This window comes from Branchiostoma floridae, chromosome 12, assembly GCF_000003815.2.
Source record: "Branchiostoma floridae strain S238N-H82 chromosome 12, Bfl_VNyyK, whole genome shotgun sequence".
Classification (NCBI taxonomy): Eukaryota; Metazoa; Chordata; class Leptocardii; order Amphioxiformes; family Branchiostomatidae; genus Branchiostoma; species Branchiostoma floridae.
Genome location: NC_049990.1, coordinates 19,693,834 through 19,716,155, shown reverse-complemented (window position 1 = coordinate 19,716,155; position 22,322 = coordinate 19,693,834). Strand labels below are relative to the sequence as shown.

Genomic DNA, 22,322 nt, shown 5'->3' with positions numbered 1-22,322 from the left:
GCTGCATTGGCTGTTACCACCTATAGTGCAGGCAAAATTTGTCTGGTGCAGGTAGTTTTCAATGTTACCTGCACCAGTGCAGGTATGCAGAAAAATTATTTCGAGCCCTGTCTTGCAAATCATATCACATCACACTTTTACTTCCTTTTTCTTACTCAGTCTGGAATGTTAATAAGTCTTATTTCACTCCATTTTAATTTTTACAGAATCATCCTCGTTGTTAGGGTTGTATTACTATTAGGCCATGTTGGTTTGATCATATGGATGCCATCTGCGCGCGCATCAATGTTTCTTTTAAAGTTTTAGAACATTTCCAAAAATAAGATAAAAAGTTTTCATTATATTTTCCTAGTATGCTGTTATATCTTTAAGCTGCTGCAGATTTCCCATGCCAGTTTTCTGTATGTCAGATAAGGTAAAATTAGCATTGAATTTACTAATGTTTTGCTACATCTTATGTTAACTATGGTTACTTGCAAAGTTGAAATCTTCAGAATGTTCTAGATGTAAATCATCACATGTAAGATGGTAATTCTTGTTTTATTTAGGTATCGACAAACCAAGGGGATGAACCTATCAAACCGGTTTTACCCACCAACTCCTTTTTTTTTCAATTATAAACTTGTCTGGTCTTTCTTTTTTCAGTACTGACTCTGAAGTCTTGATTATTTGTGTTGCAGAGAAAACACTGTGAAGTACTTGGAACATCAGCATATCTTGGTAAGTACTATCTATCATTCTATGGTTTTGGTTTCTGTATCTACCTATGACAAGACTACATTCATGTACTACAGTATTTATTAAATCCTGAAACAGAAAATCAGGGTTAACATTATAGCCCAGGGCATTACATTCAGCCGTTACTGGCAGATAGAATGTTATAAAATTTTGAAGTTAACAATACAAAGGAGGTTTTTAAGCTCCACACAATACTTAAAAAGATAACAAGAAAATCAATGAAGCAGATCTGAGCAAATACAAGTACCAAGGGATGACCAAGGAGGCTATGCTGAGGTTCTTGCTTATAAATACTAAATCAGATGTCAATGTTTATAAGCATATCAAACCTGCCAGAATGAGTGCATATTTATATAGTCTGTGTCTGCATGTAACTACTAGAAAATTTGCTGGACTTGTAGGTTGCCTCAGAGAACCATTCCAAGGTAGATACATTTCTTGTTACTTGGTTACTTGGGTTTTGATATTACTATATTAGTATTATAATTCTAAACTGCTTCTGCATATAGTTGTCTTATTCTGTATAGAGTAGCCCACAAATAGAATTAGTTTACATTTTCGTGTACATAGGTTACATTTACTGTCTACTGTCTGCCCAGTGGAAGTGCAGAACAATGTGCCGAGGACTGTCTGAACTGTCTGTAGCCGCCACGCATAAACTCATGATGCAAGCGAACAATTGATTGATTACATTTGTCCTTCATTAGATATATTAGCACAAGCAGTATTTGTATCAATAGGAAGCAGGCTGAATAAAAAATGCTAAGTGGAAGCTATGTAACTCCACTGTCCACCCGATGTCAGCAGGTTTTTCTAGGGTAGTAGGTCTAAACCGGAAACACATTTTTCCTAGGCCTAAGCATGTTTTCTTCATAATATGTATTATGTTTTTTGCGAAGAATCAGAAGTCAGATAATATACATGTGTCATTAAAAGTACAGACTCTTGTCTTGTTCCATCTTGTTGATTTTTTTTTCTCATTACAATTTACAGGATCTGGCATTTGACCAACATGGCGACTAAAACCGGATCTCGTCTGAAACAAGGTAAAGGACAAGATTCTCCCCGTACCCACAAGTGCAGCCATTGCGACAAGGAGTTTTGCTGGAAGAGTAAGCTCAAAGTACACATGCGAACTCACACCGGTGAGAGACCATACCAGTGTAATGAATGCGGGAAACGGTTTAGCCAAGCGGCAACTCTGACGAAACACATTCGGACACACACGGATGAGAAACCATACCATTGCGAGCAGTGCAGTCGAAAGTTCCGTCGACTTGACGTTCTAAGGATACACATAAGGACTCACACCGGTGAGAGACCATACAGTTGTGAGGAGTGCAATCAAAGCTTCACACAGCTGGGAGACCTAAGGAAGCATGTGAGGACTCACACGGGTGAGAAACCACACCGATGTGAGCAATGCAGCAAGCAGTTCAGTGAGCTGACCTATCTGAAGTTACACATGCGAACTCACAGCGGGGAGAAACCGTACAAGTGCAAACATTGCAATAAATGCTTCACTCAGTGGACTCACCTAAATACTCACCTGCGGACTCACACAGGGGAAATCCCGTACAAGTGTGAGGAGTGCAGCAAGCAGTTCACTACACTGTCAGTTTTAAAGAAACACATACGGACTCACACAGGTGAGAAACCGTACAGTTGTGAGGAGTGCAGAAAGCAGTTCATTGGGATATCAGAATTAAAGAGTCACATGCGCACTCACACTGGTGAAAAGCCGTACAAGTGTGAGGCATGCAGCAAGCAGTTCAGTCAGATGGAGAGCCTGAAGAGTCACATGCGGACTCACACTGGTGAAAAACCTTACAGTTGTGAGGAGTGCAGCAAGCGATTTAGTCATCCGCATCATCTAAAAACTCACATGCGCACTCACACGGGTGAGAAACCCTACAGGTGTGAGAAATGCAGCAAGCGGTGTACTATGCTGTCAGCTCTGAAGAGTCACATGCGCACTCACACGGGTGAGAAACCCTACAGGTGTGAGGCATGCAGCAAGCGGTTTAGTGAGCTGCATCATCTCAAGCAACACATCCGGACTCACACCGGTGAGAAACCCTACACGTGCAAGGAATGCAGTAGGCAGTTCAAACAGTTATCCAGTCTGAAGAGTCACATGGGGACTCACAAGTTGGTAAGAAACTGTAAAGCAGTTTAGTGCTTTACAGTTTCTTACCAACACTCACACTGGAACAAGTGCAAAGCGTACAATAAAGCTAAGGGCACAACCCACCGTACGTGCAAATACGTGCTGTCTACATGCCAAAACCTGGGCAATCTTTAGGGACCCGTAAGTGGTAAGTGCCGCATCCGTACGAACTCGTAGGGAATCCGACGGATTTTGGAGCATGCAGACACGCCATTTAACTTTACGTGCAGGTAAAACTTTGTGTGCCATTGGGCCGCAGATTTGCCCCCGTACACGCGACCTAAAAAAAACGTACAGACAAATTGCTTGTACTGCAGGTTGTACCCTTAGCTTAAGCAGCTCAGTCATTTGTCCAATCAGAAGAGACATGTGGACTCACATTACTGAGGGTGCTGTCGCATAGGTTGTGCGATCGAGTTTTGTAATTTTTGACGACAAAAATGTACGTGTCCTGCAAAGTTCAACAGTCTTGTTACACAAAATGGATCAAATGCTGTTTGGATCCATGTTGGCGGTTGATTCTGTCACAGCCTGCTTAAAAAATCCTATGCCATCAAAATCGCATGACGATCGCATGACCTATGTGACCGCGGCCTAAGAGAGAGCATGAGTGAAACATACAATGGGAGGTTGTGGTGGAATATTGAAAAACCCTTCTGAACTGAGGAAATGGTATAATTATAAAAGCATGGGATAAGAAGTATGAGATGCTCTCAGGTGTGTGTGTGTGTGTAGGGGGGGGGGGGGGGGGGCTTTGATCATTACATGTATATTGTACAAGTAGACTTGTGCAATTAGTATTAAGTTTAATGTTGCTATCATTTATACCTTTTTGCCATTTTACTTTTTTATTTTTATTTTTTTTCCTCTGTAGTTTTTGTAGTGACTCTATATTCTAAACCTTATAGATTCACCTTAAAGATCAATAATAGGTTAGGTTAACTCATTTAAGAGCAATGAGGCTTTACCATGGTTATAATGCGGGGAAGTACGAGTAGTACCTTCCTTCTTTCCTTTCTTATTCACTAATTGCTGTAAATACATCAGATTTATAACAATTGGAATTAGCTACAGTCAATCGCTTTCGGTCATAACACTTAGGTTTTCTCTGTACAGTTACTGAGGTTCTTATTGCGACTTTACGATTCACCATTTGTTGTAAATACATCAGTTTCTTAGCGTTAAAAAGTAACTAAAGTCTTTAGCTTTCTGTCATAACATTGAGAGTTTCTCTGTATATCTACTGGATTTTCATTGTGACTTTTATGATTCATTAATTGCTGGAATTACACTAGATCCTTAGCGTTTTGAATTAACTGTGGGAACATGTTAGTTATAGATATTTGCCCTCATAGTGTTTTGTAATAGCCTCCATAGCAGGCTCTCTGGAGCCTTTTGAGCCAAGAAAAAGGCTCCAGAGAGCCTGCTATGGAGGCTAGTTTTGTAGGCTTCTAGAGATTTGTCAACTTTTTATATAGATCAGTTTCCTCAATAAACTACAAACCTTTATCCAGTTGCTTGTCAAGGATCTGTTTAATATTGATGATCTCATAAGCTTGTTATAGAAAATAGAGTTACTTTTTGACATCCTTTGTGTATATACTAGTAGTGAAGGCTGTTTTCCATCGGGCTTCGTCTCTGCGAGCAATCCTAAGCTGTAGGATCAATATGTGCTTGTCTTTTACAAGTGTCGTATTAGACATCTTAGCTGTTTCTTTCGTAGATCACAGCTTCGTGAGTGTAAAGAGAAACGAAGTGAAGTTTACCACAGAACTGTTCTACAGCATTTAGATCTGTAGTGCAATGCTATAGTCGGCTCCATAGTACTTGTAGCAATTCTATAGTAGGCTCCACAGTACTAGTAGCAATTCTATAGTAGGCTCCATAGTACTAGTAGCAATTCTATAGTAGGCTCCACAGTACTAGTAGCAATTCTATAGTAGGCTCCACAGTACTAGTAGCAATTCTATAGTAGGCGCCATAGTACTAGTAGCAATTCTATAGTCGGCTCCATAGTACTAGTAGGAATTCTATAGTCGGCTCCATAGTACTAGTAGCAATTCTATAGTCGGCTCTATAGTACTAGTAGCAATTCTATAGTCGGCTCCATAGTACTAGTAGCAATTCTATAGTAGGCTCCATAGTACTAGTAGCAATTCTATAGTCGGCTCTATAGTACTAGTAGCAATTCTATAGTCGGCTCTATAGTACTAGTAGCAATTCTATAGTCGGCTCCATAGTACTAGTAGCAATTCTATAGTAGGCTCCACAGTACTAGTAGCAATTCTATAGTCGGCTCCATAGTACTAGTAGCAATTCTATAGTCGGCTCCATAGTACTTGTAGCAATTCTATAGTCGGCTCCATAGTACTAGTAGCAATTCTATAGTCGGCTCCACAGTACTAGTAGCAATTCTATAGTCGGCTCCACAGTACTAGTAGCAATTCTATAGTCGGCTCCAAAATACCAGTAGCAATTCTATAGTAGGCTCCAAGCAGTTTGCACCTCATGTTTTTCTGAGTGATTCGTGAATGCCAATAATACTTATACTTTTCTTTATTCTCCATGTGGAGGTTGGAGAAGAATATTGTAAAATTTTTTATCACCTTATAGGTGGGGCCGGTGGAAATGGAACGGGACATATGATAAGAACGTTAACATCTGCTTGGAGAGTACTTTTTTCCGTACATACTGATAACTTTTGGAAGTTTCCGACAAGTGATACGTAGTAATTTCCACATACACTCCATTTCTAGATCTCCCCCTTTGTCACTGCGAAAATTGAGAAAATGTAAAACAACAATAGGTGAAAGCAAGGCGAACCTCGACTGATAATATTTCCCAAGCATTACTGTCAAGACGTTCTGTATTGAATGCATTTTCATGCATAGCTTCCATGGTCTGGATTCGACCCTCTCCAGATATTCGAATACGATCTCTCTCAATTTACCCACCGTGCCATAGGCGTTCTAGAACACCGGAAGTCCGTGAACTGACAGGAAATATCATCACAATCGGTTGTTCCGGGTAACAACTGGTTTGTTGTTGTTTACCAGACTGAGTGCCAACCGGTCAGAAGCAAGACGCGTTTTCTTTTTTTCAAACCAAAACCAGTGTCTCTTGTGACGAGCGATATTTTGGGTTGAAAATTGTCCACCAATAGTTGAAGTTTCCGTGAGAAACACTCGTATTATTTCACTATATTAATCAAGACGTGAGAGTCTTGCTAAACGTTTGTGTATCGACGTACCGTGAGTGGAAAGATGCAGACCGCTCGAGCGGCGCTAGGCGTCGCCTTGCGGGTCTGTCCCAGAACTGCAGTATCCACATACATTAGACCAGCCGCAGGTAAGGAATGATAAATGTCGTCTGTGTTTCTAACTCTAATAGTCATTTCTTCCGTAGTGTAGTTTCGTACTACACTGCAAGCAGATTTTATGTTCCGGCTTGGTTTGAACGGATTTCCATGCGTTCTGAACGGGCTTTCTATATTGTCAGTTTTCCCCCGACAGTCAAACGGACAACGATAACCCAAACAAAACAAAAAGCCGGATAAAAACGTCTAAAAGAAAGACTCCAAAACAAGCTTGAGTCCAACCTCTTCTTGGAGAGTAGTTTTGTACACCACATGATCAAACATCATAGGATTCCACACAGAATTATCAACTTTGCAAGTAGTGCAGTGTTGGTAAATGGTTCAACTTTATAATACTTAGCACTTTCTTTCTTCGTCGTCAGTGGTGTCCAGTCTCCACATTCGTCTATGTATTGCTTTCTTTTTATCTTGGTAAAATGACATACTGACATGGTTTCAATCGTCATGTCTGTTGGTCTATTGTTGTTGTTTTTTGTTCATTAGAACAAGTCGGAACCAAAACACACCACACAGGGCCTTCATTTTAAAGAAAGTGGTTTGAACATTGAAAAGAAGATAGCTTTGTACAATTCCACTGGACGTTACATATTCCTTTCATTCCTTTCTCGACGATTCTTAATTTCTCAATCACTTGCGACCCAGGTATGGTACTTGTGCACACTTCCCAACCGCACCCTAGCGGTTCCCAGCAGAACTGCCTCCGTCCGGACATGCCGTACAAGACCGGCCATGCGGACTGGGGCGGTCTGGACCTGGGGCTCTTCATCGGGGCGGGCGTCCTTGTCACTGCCGGGCTGTATGAGGTGAGATTTTTTGTAATTTCAAAATACGCCACATCAAATCAAAATATAACGCCATTTTTGCTAACTGACCAAAACTTCCCGTTCTAGAACGGCGTTCGGTACGACGCTATCTTGAAACATTTGTGCATGGCCTGTATAGACCAAGAATACGATTATATGGATGGCATCCCTGGGAGCATCAAATGCGATGCGAGGGTGTGCAAAAGGTTTTTGAAAAAAATTGCCTTCATTATAAAATCTAAGTGGTCAGGAACGTTAAACAAATGACTCAATACACAGTGTATAAAGAAAAAAATAGATTCTTCATTTTTATGCAACTTTTCATCGTCCTCTTGGACTTCGGAATTGACTGTTGTGTTCTGTTTAATTATCATCCATTTTGCAATATCTTTTTGCAATATACGGCACATATTTCCCCAATTTGTATGATTTAGATAGAGTATGGTCTATGTATTTCGAAACAGATAACGGATGTCATCGGATATACATATGGCCTAACTGTTTTATCTTTCTGTAGTCAAAAGTAAAATTTTGTTCCAAAGTTAAGTTAAAAATCTATAGAACTATGAGTAGCTATATTGTACATCTTCCTTTAACTATCTAACACCTTTGTTTCTTATATTTATCAGCACAAAAAAGGCGGAAGCAAAGCACAGACCTTCCGAAGTACCACCTGTCCAAGGTGTTCAGTACGCCCCGTCAGTCAACAGTCAGTACACGGGCCTGAACCTGGTACCGCTGGCGCCGCAGACCCCGGCCGGGGTGCTGTGCAGGAGCGCCACCTTTCCTCTCGGAAAGAACGACAAGGCTGACAGGGATGTAGCCGGGAGCGAGGCTAGTAGAGGTAACAAGAATGACAAGCAAGTCTTCGCTCAGTTTGGTCGGTCTGCTGAAACAAACGAGGAGACTACCTCCACCGAGGGGGCCAACAAATACCCACGGGATGTCTCGGATGAGACGCCGACGGCTGTCGGTCCCGTGAAGATGCGCGACAAGTCGCTGTCCACTGCAAAAGACGTCCGTACAGCTTCCACTGAGAGTAAGACGTCTGGAGACGCATTAGATGGAGGTGATAACAGGGAGTTGTTCGACGATGCAGTGAACAAAAGAGGTGAGCTTTTAGCTTTGGTGAGGCCATAACAAATTCTTACTTGTCTTTATATTTTGTTACGACTATGACAACAACTTTCATTCTGGACAACTTAGAGGAAAGACGAAACTTTTGACTACCCAAATCTAGGTGTATAAAACCAAAGCGTGCAGAATCGTGTTTAATTTGTTTCTTGATACCTTTTGAGCTTGAATAAAGTGGACAACGTTGTCTGCCTGTCTAATTGATTGTCCGTCTGTCTCTGTCTGTCTGCTTGTCTGTCTGTCTGTCTGTCTAGGTACCTAAACTTGTAGTCCTGGCTGTTTTCTGTACTCTCTGACTACAAGTCAGCTTTTTTTTGCCTTTTTGTCTAGGCACAACACAGTGCCCGCCCAACACAAAGGAAAGGGTAGACCACAACGAAGCAGACGTGTCGTCTGAAAATGACGTCACTGAGTGTGATGATGACCAGGGGCCGTTCAAAGAGGTGAAGACGTCCAACTCTGACATCAGCGACCAGATGTCACCTTCCGCGTGTCCTCTTGGAGGAGGCCAAGTCTCCGAGGGGAACGCCGGGAATAGCCACGGCTTCTGTGAGGATGATGTCCCCTGTGGTGTCACGTCTGACGTCATGAACACCTGCGATCTGCCAGATCCCGCTGACGGAGAAAACGCGGGAAATGACGTCATGAACACCTGCGATCTGCCAGATCCCTCTGGCGGAGAAAACGCGGGAAATGACGTCATCAGCAGGTCGGGAGAGACAAGTCCTCGGCGCGCTGACTTCACAGAGGCAGAAGTCATCACAGTCACGGCATGTCCCGTTCGGCACGAGCTTAGCGCTGCTACACGAGAGGTACCGGTGATCGGATCCACGCCACACGTCACAGACAAGACGGACACTGAGAAAAGCTCGGAACAGTTCCTGTTCGAAGGAGTTTTGTGAGTAGTATGCTAATTTCATTAGTATTTTGGAAATATCAAATATCCGTTATGGTTACACTGCACAGACGTGCGTTAAATTCGCGCCCATTCACACTATTTTGCACTGGCAATTTTTTGAAATTTTGAAATAATTAGCCGTTTAAACTTGCACCCATTGGCGAGAAATTAAAGCCGATTTGCAATCAGTTTTCGAATGTCTTTCGCAACCTGGTGCGGCCAAATTACACATATATCCTCTTAACCACCAAACTTTGTAACTTTCCAGTGACTACGAGAGCGGCCACCTGTCCCAGCACGTACCCGTCAGTCCCCGGCTGCAGAGGAAGCTGAGATGTGCCGTGCTGTACGCTGATTGGCGGGAAGACAGCCAGTTCTGTCACCGAGATGACGTCACAACCAACCAGAAGGTTCGTTTCTCCTGGTTCGGACAGGGTGATGATGACGACATTGATGACGTCACTGAGGTGAAGGTCTACTGCGCGGTTCTTGCAGGTGTGTGGAGAGAAGAGTGTGGATTGGTGGAGAATCACGTGACCAGCATGACAGGTGGTGATGACGACAAGGAGTCAGTCTGGGAATTTACCTTGGTCTAAAGACGTTGTGAGATCTCCGCTATATGAAATAAGCAAGTCGAACACACTTTTTGGACCATGTATTGTTTTTTATGGCAAAAATCAGAAAACCGTAGAAAGCTAGTAACCGGGTCTGTTACACAGACAAGTACAAGTCAGTTGTGTACAAGCCAGCACGACAACCACTATAACATACAGTACACATTCTTTTTCAGTTTTATTAAAAAAACTCTTAAATGTATTGTAAAACGTTAATTTGTGGAGTGTTATCATTTTACGAAAAGGAAAAAGAAAGATGTTGTGCGGAAATTAAATGTAGAGTTTTGTGTTTAATTTTCCAGTACGGATGCACTATTATATATAGTTTAAGTACGAACTCGGGTTTGCCAACGTGACCTGCGGACTGCATTTCCGCATACATGCGGACTTGCATAGGGGAAACCTCGTACAAGTGTGAGGAATGCAGCAATGATCTTTTTCAATGATTATCCATATGTATGAAGAATGCCTGTACCCATGTGCCCTGTGAATTAAATGGTATCGCATTTGTGGAATCCTGGAAGCACCCATGTGACGAAAAGTGTGTGTTATTTACTGGACGTTAATGGCAAGTTCATTCTGCACGACAAAGTAGTTATATACGAAGTGATTTAGGAAGGCACCGGCTTAATCACATTAAAAAGCAACAATAAAATGTGTTTAATCAGCAGAATTCCCATTCAAGTTTCCATATATCCCCATGTGGCACCCAAAGTACCATTACCAATCAATCAAAATATTTTGACAGTTATGCATGGTTTACGAACAACTACACAAAAAATTGCTATGACCTACTCCCATAGTGTAATATAATTTACAATAGCCCCAAACTCGAAAAATCCCCATAAAGACCCACCTCTCCTTAAAGGATGATGCAACTACGCAGGCGTGGAAAATCATGACATGTATGTGGAATTTTGAGAATTCTTGTCAAACGGAAGCAAGCTATACTATTAGGCTAGCCCTTGAGGCGTTGCCAAAATCTGCTTTCAGTGGTTCAGGTAATCCCCTAGCACACCCTCTTAATTTTAATGTAGCATCTTCAACTTTTGCTCTGTACAACTAAAGAATCCATGCTTTATGGAAATATGAAACTTTATGAAGTTTTGTGTCTTTATCTGATTTTTGAGGGTAGCCATTGCAATTTCAGCAACTTTCAGCCATAAATTGTTGGATTTTAGAGGGCCTCTGAGGGGGTTCTTAGAACGCCATAACGAATTTTTTTTAATTGTATGGCTGTTCATAATGATATTCCACATACCTATGAACAAGTGAAACAAAAAAAATAGCTAAAAACAACATAACCTACTAGTTCAAGTCCAACTTAGCCTGGAGTCCAGCCTTGTTCGCTTTGAAGCGATTTTAAAAATTTGTATTCAATGAGGGTTTTTGTTGATTAGGTATTTATTTCTTAATTTAATAACACAGGATTATACATCTCGAGAATGGTCGGGCCAGGTATTCCTTGTGCAGACGGGAAAAAACTGACCACTACTAATTCACACTATGGTGTCGGGAAGGAGAAATTCAGGCCCGGCGATCTCGTTCCCAGCATGGCGACAGACTTCTTGAAAGTACTCTCGTTCCCATTGCCCCACCCAGCGCGGTGAAACGTCCGGTTCCCACTTCTCACCGGGCCTCCTGCCTCTGAGATAGAAACAAGAGTTCAGAGATGGCAAACCTCCGTGAGAAAAGTTCTAGGAACCACATACAGTGATCTCTAATGCTGAAGTACGGAACAGTGTCAAGCAAAACGTGCTTTGCAAAGCAGATCGATATGGGGCAAAGACGGTATCCACTGCTAAACAGTGTCCAACTGGCCTGCATGCAGTCGGTTCGAACAAAGAATGTTAACATCCAATTCTTACATGCTTGTAGTCAAAATTTGTTTTCTGAGTAGGTGTTAACCTCCAACAAGGACTTGAGCGGGCCACTGACTTTGTCCCCGCAAAATATAGATTGCTCTTAAAAGCATTAGCACCTCGAATATTTTTATTGTTGTTAATATATTCACGGGTAGGGCAGTATCAACATTATTGAATAAAATTATGATCCTACTTGATTTAGCACATGTAGCCTCGAGGGCCAGTCAGATACTGTTAAGGCTTAGGCCACATTTCGAAACCGGGTTCCGTCAGGGATGTTTGCGGAAACGAGAAATAAAAGTGTTTATCAAGGAATATACACAAATTTTGCTCATGATATTTTTTTACGTTTTGTACGTCTTTTGTTGCCTTTTATATCATATTTTTCGTTTCCGAAAGCTACCCGGCCGGGCCCGGGTTGGGAATTGGGACCTAATCCTTAGCCAGTCTCTGGCCCCAATAGGTATGTTTCATAGGGGATTAGATGAAAAGTACGTGCAAAACCCCTAGCATGGCCTTACTTTGCAGACACAATGGTTCCTGCCTGGCTGTCCTGCACCAATGCTCTCTTGATCTTATCCTTGTCCTCTCCTGGGTCCTCTGGACTCCACTTCAAGCCGACCTTCTTCATGAGTAGACGGAATGTCTTCTCTTTGTTGTTGACGAGGGCTGAGTAGTAGACGACGGCATGGAAGAAATAATCAGGTTGCTTGCTCTGTAGATCGGCGGCACAGTCAGTCACACCGACCCACAACGTGATGAAGGGCAGACCAGAGTAATGTTTCCACACGGGCGAGAACTTTGGGTCACCTTCGAAACATCGCATGTAGTCAGGGTCGGGGGACACAAGCCCCCATAAACCAATACGTACCATTAATAACACAGCCACGTAAAGCAAGTATCTATTTTTTAGAAAGGCCCGGGTGAGCGATTCAAAGGCGTCCAGGCCGTTTCTGTACATGAAGACTGTCTTGGCAGACGGGAAGGCACGAGCCATCAAGTCAGCAAGGAGGATGACGTCTGGCTTAAATTTGTAGAAAATGACGTCACGATGACGTGGGTCTGACGTCAAGAGGTTGTAGTTCAGCAAGGTGACGACGTTCCTCAGAAAGCCAATGGTAGACTCCTCATTCAACAGAACCGAAGGACGCTTGTGTTTAGGAGGAGACTGCCCATGTTGATAGGACCGCTTGAGCCGGAGGAGAGTCATGTTGATGACGGAGAACACGTCAGGCTCACTCACAGCCTGTGCCACTGAGGTGGCCTCTACAAGTCGCGTTACCAGAGTCGACCCACATCGTGCTATATTGTGTGGAAGAGAAACAACACATAAAATCTGTTACATGTACTTCGTTTTTTTATTATTGTCGCTTACTGCTTTGCATTGGAAAGACACCAGTTTTAGCCCTATTCAGACTGGTCTTTTTTGGTCAATCTCTGACATAATATGACGTCATACATGATTAAGATACCAGCTCGGTCCGCCATCTTGGTCCACCAACTTAAATTTTCAAAAATATATTTATTTATTATTAACAATTGCAAAACGCATCGTGAATACTTTATTATTAGACTAAAAATGTTCATTCGGATGCTGTTGTTTTTTTCTTCATTTTTCATTGAAAAAACAACAACTAGTTGCGATTTTAGCGGATAATCTGCTAGCTATAGTTGATCTGGTACAATGGTCCGCCATCTTTGATTTGGTCCGATAACGTCATGAAATTAGCATAAATCATACATATTTAATAATGGAAAACAATCCAAATTACATAATATTCATTGAATGTAATAAAATAGCAGTAAGATTGCAAGGAAACCTAAAAATATATTGATAGAACCAAAAGTAGCGATTTTCGTCGACAATCGGTTGCCATGGCAACACAAAAATGGGGAACTTTCTAAACTTTTAAAATATTGTTTTTTCAAAGTTAACTTAATTTCCGGAGAATTCACTAAATTTAGTGGCTCTAGCATTGGCCGTTTAGGCGTTATGTGACATGAAATTTGGCGCGCTTTACCTGCCATGAAGATGAAGACTTCCTGCACATGCGCAACTTGGTCAGCAACAGCGCTCGCCACGTCCTGGAGTAGCTCCAAGGGAACACAGAGAATCTCGGCTGCTTTCCGTCTCTGGGCCTGAAATCAGGGGAAAAGTCATCCTTAAAACAGTTCATCAGGTTTGAAAATCACCGTATAGCAATTGTTATCATTGAAAATATATTTTTATGACAATACGCTAAGTTTGGAACCGTATGATCTACACTACTTTACGTTTGGGACCGCATTGTTAGCAGCGACACCTAGCGCGGCTGTGAGGAATAAAACAGTCTTTATTGGCTTGAAGAAAGTGACAGACAGTAACTGAAACGTCGACTCTCGATATTATATAGATCCTGGTTGTTAATAAACAACCTTTTTGATTAGAAAGAATCACATTGATATTTTTTTATCACGCACATTGTGACTTACATGTTGATAGGCTATAACTATACTTGAAAATTCAAAAGAAATTTGTGTAGATATGGGAGCTATCAAAACGGTAACCGGTCGTTTCGCTACCTTGTCAGTTTGGTACAGTCGATTTGCCACAATGAAGTTGTCGTTAGGCTATCAGAAAGTAGTATCAAATCTCTGTTCTCGCACAACTTATCACCTTAGATAGTTCTAAAATAGACTCCATAGCAGACTCTCTTGGCCTGGTCTTTTGGGGAGGCATATAAATACCTTTTTTGGCCATGTCGTTTTGTACCAGGTTGCTTGTGTTGCCGGCCCGCACAATTACAAGCAACCTAGAACAAAAACGTGTTCAGCAAAAGTATATTATAAGCCCCCAAAACATATCAGGCCCAGAGAGCCTGCTATGGAAGCTATACTTTGCCAAAAAATACTGAGTTAGATGACTGCGGACACGGTATGTCTTGGGCTCGGTATTAGAAGCTTCTTCTACCCCATTTACCTTGATCATGGAGTTCTTAAGCATTTAAGAATCGGATTCAGCTGTGAAAGATAAAGGTGAAGTTAGTCCATAGACTTTGTGGGGCTGTGGGGGTAGTGTGTTGTTATCCACTATGTCTAGGGCACAATATTAGAAGGTGAAGCCAAATTCTCTCCTTCCACCACATTTACCTCTGAAACCGAAGCTAGGTACCCAACTCGTGTTAAGTGCACATTATAAGGTAACATGTCAATGGTTTCGAGACCAGGACCTATGGGTCCATGGCCCAAAACCATAAATGTTAAGCCAAGACGACACCACACAGTCAGAGGTAAGAAAAGGAAAAACCAACCTCACGAAAGAACGGATGTGCTTTCAGATCCACACCATCCACGGGTCGGATCAGCACCAACACGTCTTGTTCCCAGTCTATACTGTAAACAGAAAACTCGTTCCCACGAACAGTGAAGAATTGTGCCACGTCATGAACCGCTGTCGCTTCCCCAACCGGTATGAAGTCGTTGAGAGAGTTTAGTGGCAGGTGTAGCTTTGTTTTCTTTGGCATCACTTTTCGAATGTAAGCCAAAGGTTGCTTAGTCTAAAAGAAAAAAAGAGTTCTGAGACCTCACACCTCCATGAAATATTTTGATTTTGCAAATGACTTTCAAATCTGCATAATTTATGCTTGCTTATATACAAATTTAACTAACTTACACATGCCACAGTGTTGACAGCCCAATCATGTACTACATGTACTAAGAAGAATTACGACACTTTCACATTAATTACGCAAGTTAGGGACTTATTTGCATAATTAGACATAACTACATACGTCACATGTATTTGAGTCCTATATTTGAAACACTGTTGATATAGATTTTCCTCATTAAGTATGCAAATTAAGTTCCAAATTTGCATAATTTGAAAATCATTATATACATCTCTGCCACAGGTACCTGCATGCCAAATATCATGGAAATCCATCATTTCTATGTTCCGTTATGGGGGCACACACCAGTTTATTTGGGGTTTCAAATGGAGGCGGCACGCCCTAAAGTCTAGCGACCAGCTCTACCAGGAAATTATCCTGAAGCAAAATAACTGTATATGGGGTGAGAGTATATTTCTTCAGCTACAAGACCAACTGAGTTTCGATCCTTCAACTTCTCTAGTTTAAAAAAATCACAGGGACAAATCATTATTTTTACGTAAAAAAATAACGCACAAAATCGGGCATTTTGGCATTGAAAAAAATACATGAAGAAGGTTTTTCCGGCAAACAAGACTGATACTGTCAAAAAGAGGAAAACCTAGAGAGTAATCCAGCCAATTATAAACAAAAATTCTAGAACTACAGTTTTTTAATCATCCACGGCGCGCGGCATTGCAACTTGGCTTAACACAGCGCTTCAGATGTCAATCTATATATATATAGGTCACGGGCCTGTGTACATTCAGGCGTAGGAATATCCGGGAAGTAAGGCGCGGACCAACACACAATTTGCACCAAAAACACACCATTTCCTACGCTTTTCAGCCATGTAACCGTTTAACGGTGCACACCCCAGTTCTTCCGCGACCGGGGTCCGTGGTAGTCCGCGACCAAAAAGTGACGAAAGGCTTCCGAGGGTCCATGTTTGAGTTGACATTTCTCATTATTTCCTGCGAAATGACATTGAACGGTTACATGGCTGAAAAGCGTAGGAAATGGTGTGTTTTTGGTGCAAATTGTGTTTTGGTCCGCGCGTTGCTTCCGCGATATCCCTATGCCTGAATGTAAAGAGGCCCGTGACCTAGATTTACCTCTGAAGCGCTGTGTCAAGCAAAGTTGCAATGCCGCGCGCCGTGGATGATTAAAAAAAACTGTAGTACTAGAATTTTCTTTATAATTGCCTGGATTAGTCTTTAGATTTTCTTCTTTCTGGCAGTATCAGTCGTGCTTGCCGGAAAAATCTTCTTCATCTGTTTTATCCAATGCGAAAATGCCCGATTTTGTGCATCATTTTTGACATGAAAATAATGTTTTTTCCCTATAAGTTTTCAAAATTAGAGAAGTTGAAGGATCGAAACTCAGTTGGTCTTGTAGCTGAAGGTATATCCTCTCACCCCATATACAGTTATTTTCCTTCAGGATAATTCCCTGGAAGAGATGGTCGCTAGACTTGAGGGTGTGCCGCCTCCATTTGAACCCCCAAATAAACTGGTGTGTGCCCCCTTAAAAGCACCCATCCTGAAAACAATATTTTTGAAAAGTATTAGTGATAATAGCCAACAAATTGCATTTTTCCCATGAAAGTGTATAGCCCCGAACTAATCCGAGTTAAAAAAAAGCCGGATTTCGCAGGTTTTGATATGATTCTACACTGTCATATAATGGGTGGATTTGCCCCCCTCCCCACGCCCCCCCCCTCCCCTCAAACACGGTCGCACAGACTTCGAAGTGTGTGCGCTAAGCATAGATTGCATAACACCTACCGAAACATTGTTGTGTAACCTACAGTACCTCTTGGGCACTTTGAAATCGCATTTGCACGTTTCACAATTGCTCCTACATTGAGAAGCAGGCATTTTCCAATGAAAAAAGGCCCCGATGACGTCACTTTCGCACTTTCCTTCTGAATCAAGTGTCAAGTTCGGTGTGGCGCTAGTTCTCGGCCTTAACACAAATAAGTTGCACTAATCCGAAGACACATCTAAAGGCTTCTTTATCTCACCGAGACCGACACCAAACTGTACAGCCTTATCTAAGCAGATGCCCGTTTATACCTTCATAGCCGCAAGAAGTGCAGCACAGACCTCCATCTTTACCAAAGGTACAACATTTAACTTCATTTTTCTACGACATAAAAGGAGTCTTGTCAACGGAAACGCTTGGACGGGAAAGCTAGGTCTATTCTCTACTCGATATGACCAAAAATTAACATTTCAAGTGCTTTCCGTTAAAGCGCGGAACTTAAAACTGCATCGTTGTCACTTCAGAACATAGGCCAGCGGCAGGTATTGTGACGTTACGAACTCAAATATGTTCTAAGAGGCTTACACCGTTTGTTCCAGTCAGAAATAGGAGGAAAGTGTGCTCCATCACAAGAGCACCCCTCTGCCATTCCTTTTCATGGCCATACCTCTTTATTTAGCACGTATTGATAGCCTAAAACCTCTTCCATAGGACAAGCTCATTGTGACGTAATTGCTATTATGCGCATTGAATGGTATACCATCCTGGAGGCGCAAAAACAGCCTTCCGACACCGCAACATTCAACCACCTGTTACTCGAGAAAGAAAAGTCGCAGACAAGTCAAACTTGGCATGATTATAGAGTATAACTTTTTAAAGTCATGGACAATATTAATCATAATTTGCATATATTAACGGTGCACACCCCAGTTCTTCCGCGACCGGGGTCCGTGGTAGTCCGCGACCAAAAAGTGACGAAAGGCTTCCGAGGGTCCATATTTGAGTTGACATTTCTCATTATTTCCTGCGAAATGACATTAAACGGTTACATGGCTGAAAAGCGTAGGAAATGGTGTGTTTTTGGTGCAAATTGTGTTTTGGTCCGCGCGTTGCTTCCGCGATATCCCTATGCCTGAATGTAAAGAGGCCCGTGACCTAGATTTACCTCTGAAGCGCTGTGTCAAGCAAAGTTGCAATGCCGCGCGCCGTGGATGATTAAAAAAAACTGTAGTACTAGAATTTTCTTTATAATTGGCTGGATTAGTCTTTAGATTTTCTTCTTTCTGGCAGTATCAGTCGTGCTGCCGGAAAAATCTTCTTCATCTGTTTTATCCAATGCGAAAATGCCCGATTTTGTGCATCATTTTTGACATGAAAATAATGTTTTTTCCCTATAAGTTTTCAAAATTAGAGAAGTTGAAGGATCGAAACTCAGTTGGTCTTGTAGCTGAAGGTATATCCTCTCACCCCATATACAGTTATTTTCCTTCAGGATAATTCCCTGGAAGAGATGGTCGCTAGACTTGAGGGTGTGTCGCCTCCATTTGAACCCCCAAATAAACTGGTGTGTGCCCCCTTAATGTCATTTCGCAGGAAATACTGAGAAATGTCAACTCAAACATTGACCCTCGGAAGCCTTTCGTCACTTTTTTGTCGCCCCCGGTCGCGGAAGAATTGGGGTGTGCACCGTTATGCTCCTTGGAAGATTTTGACAAAAGGCTCCTGCAGTCCCAGAGTAAGTTGCTAGGGGGCCCATACATACACCACTTTTCCCTTACATCACATGCTATCTGCCACCAAAAATCAAGACCATAGCATGTCAATGTAAAAAGATACAAAAAATTAAAGTTCTTCTGCAGTACCAAGATCACACAATAGGGGGGCCAAAATTGACCTTGACCTTCGTCTTCCCAACCCCTACCCACATACCAAATATCATTGTAGTCCATAAATAGGTTCTAAAGTTATACTTACCACAAATACCTGGAAAAACAAACACACACACAGAAAAACAGACAGACACACCAAAAACTATACCTCCAATTTTTATGGAGGTAAAAAGACCAACCGAAAGAAGAGAATCAAACATAATACAGTCGAAGCAATATTAACGTTACATCATTAAGTCCAAAAAGTTAAATCAGGTCACATGATATTAACTTAATTTTATACGTGGCGCATTTGGCTGAAAACTATACACCACAGGATCCCGCCTCTGCGTGACCTGGCTTTATCTAGTCCTATAAAATAAAGTAAAACTTGTGGCAACCTCTCTCTCTCTCTCTCTCTCTCTCTCTCTCTCTCTCTCTCTCTCCCTATCTGTGTGTGTCTGCCTGTCTTTGTCTCTGTCTGTCTGTCTGTCTGTCTGTCTGTCTGTCTGTCTGTCTGTCTGGTTGGCTGGCTGGCTGGCTGGCTGGCTCTGGCTGTCTCTCTCAAAATTCCAACAAACCTTGGGCCAAGACGACGATTGTGTAGTCAGGTGATGAGAGACGAAATAGACTACGGTAACTACTGCACATAGAGCTGTAACGGCTGTGGCTACTGTGAATATATCCATGGTCGCATAGGGTCCTTCTCTCAAAAGCACGTAGGGCTGCTAAAGAGAAATGCGTAATCAAATTAGCATACATATGGCGTCAAATTGTTTAAAAAAACCTTTATTGCTAATAATTGTGATATATTAAGGTATTATGAGAATTCCCAGTTTTAGCCAAGAAAAATCAATAAATGACGTCATAATTACGTCATATTACGTCATAATTATCTCAAAATTTCAGGAATTATAAAACGTTACAAGCACATTATTCCCTGCGAATTCGGTGATCAAGCCGTTTTGAAATTTCGAAGGGTCTCTATTATATTAAATGAGTCAACCCCCACCCCAACCCCGCTGACGAAAAAGCCCTGTCTGGATAGGGTTGAATATCAAAGATACTCTAGATAACATAGGATTGTATTTATATAAGAAAATAACAGTATTTAATAGCAAAAAAAAAAAGAGAAAAATACATTAGAACCGAAATGTGGTGAAAACGTACCGACCTGTCACGGAATTCCCCTGTCCGGAGATGACGTGGCAGTGTCAGACACGTCAACCTGAATGATGATAGATCTAAGGAAAAAAAAAAAAACTACAAAAATTCAGCCAATATTGTCGTCTCAGTTTGTCTCCATAAAGCTAGGGGCACAACCCGCCGTACGTGCAATTTGTCCGTTGTTTTTTTTCTGTTTTGAAGGCCACGTCTGACACGTATTACGACTGGCAAGAGCAGGCACACAAAGTTTTGGCTACACGTAACGTTCTACGGCGCGTCTGCGTGCTCGAAAATCCATCGGATTCCCCACTACTTCGTACGGAGGCGGTACTTATACCACCTACGGATCCCTAAAGGTTGCCCACGTTTTGGTACGTAGACAGCACGTATTTGCACGCACGGCGGGTTGTGCCCTTAGCTTAAGGGAGACATTGGGTCGAAAATGCGCATATCAGTTGTACCCGCGACCAAGGGTTTGAAACATTTTTGTTTTAATTGCCCTTTTAATCTTTACGATCTTTGCATGTACGTCTAACAGTAAACTGCTAGCATGAATAGCTACTGTGATATTTTCTACAATGACGACAGTATCTGTTGAGAATAGGCTAGAAAACCAATTCAAATGTTACGTTCTTGTTGTACACAGAAAATATCGTTAAGCTCACTCATATTCACCTGTTCAGTCTTCTGTAAGGTCGGTGATGTCCCCAGTACTGTTAACAATCAAGAATTGAGGCCCGATTACAGTAAAATCCGTATCTAGTCTTCGGACTGTAGGGATAAACTGATCATTGAGCCCGAAAACATTGTCATGAGAAAAAGCGGAAGTCCGGGTGTTGCCGTACTTGTTTTCACCGCGAGGGCGACGAAATGGACTATCACACTGTGGAATCGATCTATGTGCATTTAAAAAAGCCATAGAACCGCCGGTCATTTTACAATCAAGAAATGTTTAGGTGGCTGTGCTGGAAAACCCCTGTAGATAGCATTACGTAGGTCAAAGGTCATTTAGTTATACCGCAGGCAGTTGTTTACACTTACTTATGTAGCGGGATCAAACGGTGAACCGGCTTGCGCGGTATCTTAGAAAACAACACACTTTATTGTGGAAGAAAGAAGTCGAAATGAATGTTCGAACCTTGGCCCTACGACTGTACAAGATGTTTCTTACTACCTGAATCTTCCACTATGTCACTGCCCATATGATAGCGTTCATTCCGTTTCACAGCCCTATCATATGGATCTTCGACTACAGGGCTTTTATAATGCTTGATCTTGCTCTTTTCAAACAAACTCCCGAGACGAAAGATCCAATCCTCAGAGTTAGTTCGTCTGTGAGTGTGAGGCCCTGAAGTGCGGTATTTCTGACACTGGTTGACATTGCTTTGCAATGGTCTTGCAATATTTAAGTTTTACATGATCTTCTCCACATAGATCTTCTCTTAGTACTTTAAAAGGGGATATGGTCGGTTTTGATTTTGTGGTAAGGAAAAAATAGAGTAATCGCTGTAGTTTAAATTTCGCGGGTGAAACAAGGGTGCAGACAGGCAGACAACAAAAAAATCCCGGTGCTTTTAAGGTCGCAAAAATTGGCGCGAACATATGGTCATTTTATATGAAATGTTAAGCAATACTACTACTGAAAGCAAGCATCTCTAAGGAATCCCCACTGTTGTTCTAAAGAAATCAACAACTTTATTGTCGAGAAGTACGTAAACTGACCGGAAATGACCTCACAGTCGGTTGTTCCCTTTTATGTTAATGTTCCAGGTAAAGAGAAAGTTCGTGCAATTAGCATTCGGGCCAAATAAATAGTATTTACAAATAAATAGTATTGTTTATCCCCGACTTTTGTCCTTCTCCGTAACCGAACACTTTCAGTAACCACCGTGGCGTTCCAGAACACCGGAAGTCCGTAAACTGACCGGAAATAACCTCGCAATCGGTTGTTCCAGGTAGCAACTGTTTTGTTGTTGTTTACCAGTGGCAACAGGTCAGAAGCAAGACGTGTTTCTTTTTTCTGCCAGGCCATGAACCAAAATCAGCGTCTCTTGTGACAGCTTAAGCGAGATTTTGGTTGAGAATTGTCCACGAATAGTTGAAGTTTCCGTGAGAAACACTCGTATTTTTTCACTATATTAATCAAGACGTCAGAGTCTTGAACTAAACGTTTGTGTATCTACGTACCGTGAGTGAGAAGATGCAGACCGCTCGAGCGGCGCTAGGCGTCGCCTTGCGGGTCTGTCCCAGAACTGCAGTATCCACATACACCAGACCAGCCGCAGGTAAGGAATGA

General features: G+C 42.0%; 2 protein-coding genes across 4 annotated transcripts; one reads left to right on the top strand and one right to left on the bottom strand.

The window, feature by feature from the left end:
* Window positions 1-677: 677 nt before the first annotated feature.
* Window positions 678-2,917, top strand: LOC118427153 (zinc finger protein 678-like). The gene is made up of 2 exons (XM_035836790.1): window positions 678-720; window positions 1,732-2,917. Exon 2 carries the CDS (start codon window positions 1,751-1,753, stop codon window positions 2,915-2,917), a length of 1,167 nt encoding a protein of 388 aa, XP_035692683.1. The 5' UTR covers window positions 678-720; window positions 1,732-1,750.
* A 6,460-nt stretch (window positions 2,918-9,377) lies between these two features.
* On the bottom strand, window positions 9,378-20,865 carry LOC118427348. Of its 3 annotated transcripts, none has more exons than XM_035837089.1 (7): window positions 20,702-20,865; window positions 20,030-20,103; window positions 19,441-19,587; window positions 14,889-15,134; window positions 13,620-13,737; window positions 12,120-12,900; window positions 9,378-11,380 (listed from the first exon to the last, which is right to left on the bottom strand). In XM_035837089.1, exons 3-7 carry the CDS (start codon window positions 19,546-19,548, stop codon window positions 11,233-11,235), a joined length of 1,401 nt encoding a protein of 466 aa, XP_035692982.1. In that variant the 5' UTR covers window positions 19,549-19,587; window positions 20,030-20,103; window positions 20,702-20,865; the 3' UTR covers window positions 9,378-11,232. The 3 variants fall into 3 exon arrangements, with proteins under 3 accessions (XP_035692982.1, XP_035692981.1, XP_035692983.1); XM_035837088.1 differs by having other exon boundaries at window positions 20,034-20,103; XM_035837090.1 differs by having other exon boundaries at window positions 19,441-19,584; window positions 20,034-20,103.
* Between the last annotated feature and the right edge of the window lie 1,457 nt (window positions 20,866-22,322).

Excerpts from the sequence above, each read along its gene's own strand:
- LOC118427153 (XM_035836790.1), top strand. The coding sequence starts at position 1,751 with ATGGCGACTAAAACCGGATCTCGTCTGAAACAAGGTAAAGGACAAGAT.
- LOC118427348 (XM_035837089.1), bottom strand. The coding sequence starts at position 19,548 with ATGGATATATTCACAGTAGCCACAGCCGTTACAGCTCTATGTGCAGTA. Across the intron at positions 13,738-14,888 it reads CACATCCGTTCTTTCGTGAG|GCCCAGAGACGGAAAGCAGC; the intron begins GTTGGTTTTTCC and ends CCCTGATTTCAG. Across the intron at positions 12,901-13,619 it reads AGTCTTCATCTTCATGGCAG|CACGATGTGGGTCGACTCTG; the intron begins GTAAAGCGCGCC and ends CACACAATATAG.